Here is a 4,719-nt window from a genome sequence, read left to right on the forward strand (position 1 = left end):
CTCTCAAATTCTGCGGTTAATGTTTGTAGCCTTGCCTCGCGTACACGGTCTGCTCCCATGTGTCTTGATTTAATCGCATCCCATACTTTCTTGGCTGTGTCAAGCTCTCCTACCTGGAGAATGAGTGCCTCGGGTATAGACTGGAAGAGTAGAGCAGTAGCCATGTCGTTCTTTTCTCCATTATCAGATTCACTCTCTATGACCTCCCAAACTTTATGAACCCTCAGTAGCACTTTAACTCGCATTGCCCACACCGTATAGTTTGTCGAAGTTAGCATCGGACACTTTATGGAAGAGGATCCTCCCCCTTCCTTAACTTTCGTAGTGACAATGTCGCCCATAGCTTTTGTGATCGTATCCTAGAAGCTCTGATACCACAATGAAGTCTTTCAATATAGTCTCTCGATAGATTGCAAGAACACGTTAACAAGAATTAGCTTCTCTTATTAATCTCTTAGGGAAAATTACTCAAAACCCTAAGCTCACAATCACAATGTTTCTCTTGAGTGTTGCAACAATTCTGCAACTCCTTTTATATCAATAGATAACTCCTAAACTTATTAGTAAATAACTCTTCAAGATAATCCTAAACCTTATAGATAACCATAACAAGATAGGAATAGGATTGCTTGTTTCCCAAGCTATTTTAAGATTACTCCAACAATATATAAGCACATACATATATTTTAATATAAGAAAAAGGGAGGCTTGTGTGGAGAAAAAGGTCCTTTAAGAAGCAGAGAAGTCAGTGGGAGAATCTGATAATGAAGATTGTATATAAAGTGAAGAAGCTGGCATGAATTTGGTCATAACTTCATAGTTTCTTCCAAACAAAAAGAGAAACCGAACAGCAAGTGGGGAACCTCGAAGCTAGTTCAAACTAGTGGGAGGTTGATCCACGTTCTAACTTCAAATCAAAATCCAAATTTAAACACAAATTTGAACGTTAATTCATCATTTAGAAATGGCTCGTGGAAAGATTCAGCTGAAGAGGATCGAGAATCCAGTTCACAGGCAAGTGACTTTCTGCAAGAGGAGAACTGGTCTTCTCAAGAAGGCCAAGGAGCTCTCTGTGCTCTGCGACGCAGAGATTGGTGTTGTGATTTTCTCTCCTCAGGGAAAGCTGTTTGAGCTTGCAACTAAAGGGTATTATTATATATATCATAGTGTTCATACTTGTTTTTGTGTTTGTATGCAATTAAATAGAAATTTATATGGTGGGAATCTGATTTCATAAATCAGAACAATGGACGGGATAATTGATAAGTACATGAAGTGTACCGGTGGTGGTCGTGGTTCTTCTTCTGCTATTTTTACTGCTCAAGAACAACTTCAGCCTCCAAATCTTGTATGTCTCTCGTCTCCTTAATTTTCATTCTTTGTTTTCTTATTTATTTATATCTTGAATTCTTCTCTTTGATTTTTGGGATTGATTGTTGAAACTGCTTGGTTTCATGGCATTTTTGGGTTGATTAAACTAGCCAGTCTCCATGTCTCATTAAAAATGTTAATTACTTCTTCCATTTTGTTCTTTTGAGTTAATTTAGTTTTCTTTTTCTCCATTTCCATATAAATATATTATTTTGATATGCTATCTGATACACGTGTTGACATGCAAAGCGTGAGTTTATTGGACGTTGTTGATTGATTTGAAATAAAATTGTCTGTAAGTTAGGTAGGGCACCTGATTCTGATTCTACCTGAAACTAATACTATTGTAGTTAAGGGCATGATTAACCCTCAAAACCCCTTTGGGTTTCTTAAATTTTTTTTTTTTGTTTTATCTGATTAACAAAAATAAAAAATAGAAATAAAAAATAGAACCAATCGCGGATTGCCACGTATCAGTAGAGTCCGCAAACAGTCTAAGAAACCACCGAAAATCGATCCTTATTTGGTGGTTTTTATAACCTGTTTCTTAATTAATTGATAGGATTCGCACCATAAAGGTTATTAAGAACCCCATGAATATCCCGCTATATTGATGGCCTAAGAAGTTAAACATTCATTGCACCTTTTTTCTGAACAACTAACTAGTCTCACATTCTCAGATCGTTCTACTAGAAGTATAAAGGAAAAACAAAAGAAGTTTTTTAAGTGTAAAATGTTTTCTATTAGTTCTTCATCACTGAGAACAAGAACAAGTTTTATTTTGGTAAATTAAAACAAGTCAAATTAATTACTGTTAAAGTTAAAGATGCTTTAGAGATAATAGTACCCATATGTATCCCACTTTAAATATACATGCATGGTTCTTATTTTGGTAAAACATTATGTGTGTGTATGTGTATTTATGTATCTTTATCTTAAGGACTAATTTATTTGTATTTAAAACAAATTATTATTAGTTTATATATCAGCACAAATTATAAGTTGCCCTGGATAGATAAAAGAGATAGCCCCTAAACTGTTGTCATTGACACGCTCAGAACTAGTATTGGGTTTTTATCCTAACTTATTGATGCATATATGTATTCATTTATTGAATAAATACATGTACGTATATATGTACGGACATGACACTAACTTGTACGCCTTCAATTTGTCTACACCGGCTTGTTAAATTACTTATAAATAACAGAAACACTGAACGAACGTTGATTATCTCTAGGAACCGAAAGATGAGGTCAATGTGCTTAAGAGAGAGATTGAGATGCTTCAGAAAGGAATAAGGTATATATTATTAACTATTTACACGTTAATTCCTTACTAAGTTGCTTATATTAGATTAGAAATTTATATATGAGTATGTCTATATAATATAATGGATTCAGGTATATGTTTGGAGGAGGAGATGGGGCGATGAATCTTGAAGAACTTCTTCTTCTTGAGAAGCATCTTGAGTATTGGATTTCTCAAATCCGCTCGGCTAAGGTATACATGTATTAATGCATATAAAGATATATGCATAATCAAAGAGTGAATATCTAAATACTGATGATTATAAACGTTATATGTTTCTGTTGAAATAAAATAAGTTTATATATAAATTGCAGATGGAGATTATGCTTCAAGAAATTCAGTCCTTGAGGAACAAGGTAAGCACATATAACATCATTCTATATTCAGCTTCATACCAACTGGCATGAATCATGAGTCTGGTTTATAAGAACTGGACATAGAACGTTAAATTTAACCTTGTTTAACTGTTAATTGTGTGTGTGAAGGAAGGAGTCCTCAAAAATGCCAACAAGTATCTCCTCGAGAAGGTAACAATTTTACTATAGCAGAGCTATATCCAAATGTATATCTTATACCGATGATGTTTAGACTGCTTTGCCCTAAGGATTTGCTTTGTTGTTGTGTTGGTGAAATAATGCAGATAGAGGAGAACAACAATAGCATATTAGATGCTAAATTCACAACTGTGGATACTAACTATTCTTATCCGCTAACCATGCCAAGTGAAATATTTCAGTTCTAGACCATAGAATATTTGAAAACTATTCTTACGTATTCAAATAAATCTTGGTAAGTATAATTAGTGTTGTTAAATCACACATAACTATAATAAAGCCTGTGAAACTTTTTAGGCTGTTGAAAATTTGTTTGTAACTGTTTCCTCTTGTTTTTAATTTGTTGGTGTGAACAATGAAATGACTACAAGTGTGGTGTGTACTTAAACTCTTTCTGTCTATGTTTGGAATTTATGGATTGTATGGTTTGTGTTTAAATGAGGATACCTAGCTAGCCTCTTTTTCAGTGTATTTACATTTTTTTTGTGCAACAGTGTTTTTACATTGTTATCTTCTAAATCGAAAATGGATAAGAAGGAAAGTAGTATTTCAACACAAAGTCGAAATTTATTTGAATGGATTCCAAAACTGACTATTTCATGAAACCTGAAACAAATGTATAGGTGTAGAAACTTCAGTACTGACTAATCTGAGAAGTCAAGCACTACAAGAAAACAGCGGTATTCTGACGGACGTTCCGACGGAAAATGAATTCCTCGGAATATACCGAGGCATTTCCGAGGCAATTCCGAGGAAACACAAAATTTTGCTTCCTCGGAATTCCGTCGGAATATTCCGACGGAATTCCGAGGAAAATTCATTTCGTCGGAATATTCCGACGGAATACCGAGGAAACTAGTATTCCTCGGAAAAAACCGATGAATTCCGAAGAAATATTATAGACGTTAGAGAGCCGTTGGAGAGCCGTTGGGGGGATTTTAAAAATTCCGAGGAAATTCCGACGAACTAGCCGTTTGCATCGGAATTCCGTCGGAATTTCCTCGGACCGTCGGCAGGATTTCAACTATAAATACAAGCACCCCTCTTCCTCTTCATTCACACCATATCTTCATCCTCCCTCTCACTTTCTTTACACACGAATTTGATTCATAAAAAACATGTCTTCTTCAAATTATTTTCGTTCTTGGATCGATCGACCTCATTTGGATCCGAACACGAGATTGCTTACGGAAGAATACCAACAAGGTATAACCGAATTCATGGGGTTAGTTCACCGACAACCGGAAGCAAAAACAGGTATGTTAAGATGTCCTTGCTCTAATTGTAAAAATAAAAAAGTTATTAAAGAATGGGATGTTTGGACTCATTTATATTTGAGTGGGTTTACACGAAGTTACAAAATTTGGTATCATCATGGAGAAACTGATTATGAACTTGGTAGTACTAGCGAACCTCAGCCAGCGGTTAGATTAGAAGATCCAATTAGAACGGATGTAGATTACGGTGTAGGTACTGAGCAGAT

At 35.0% G+C, this 4,719-nt stretch overlaps 1 protein-coding gene across 1 annotated transcript; it reads left to right on the forward strand.

The window, feature by feature from the left end:
• Window positions 1-718: 718 nt before the first annotated feature.
• LOC106414354 (agamous-like MADS-box protein AGL12) lies at window positions 719-3,727 on the forward strand. Its single transcript, XM_013855021.3, has 7 exons — window positions 719-1,146; window positions 1,243-1,348; window positions 2,612-2,673; window positions 2,775-2,874; window positions 2,997-3,038; window positions 3,168-3,209; window positions 3,323-3,727. Exons 1-7 carry the CDS (start codon window positions 965-967, stop codon window positions 3,422-3,424), a joined length of 636 nt encoding a protein of 211 aa, XP_013710475.1. The 5' UTR covers window positions 719-964; the 3' UTR covers window positions 3,425-3,727.
• Window positions 3,728-4,719: the final 992 nt, after the last annotated feature.

This window comes from Brassica napus, chromosome A2 (genome assembly GCF_020379485.1).
Source record: "Brassica napus cultivar Da-Ae chromosome A2, Da-Ae, whole genome shotgun sequence".
NCBI lineage: Eukaryota > Viridiplantae > Streptophyta > Magnoliopsida > Brassicales > Brassicaceae > Brassica > Brassica napus.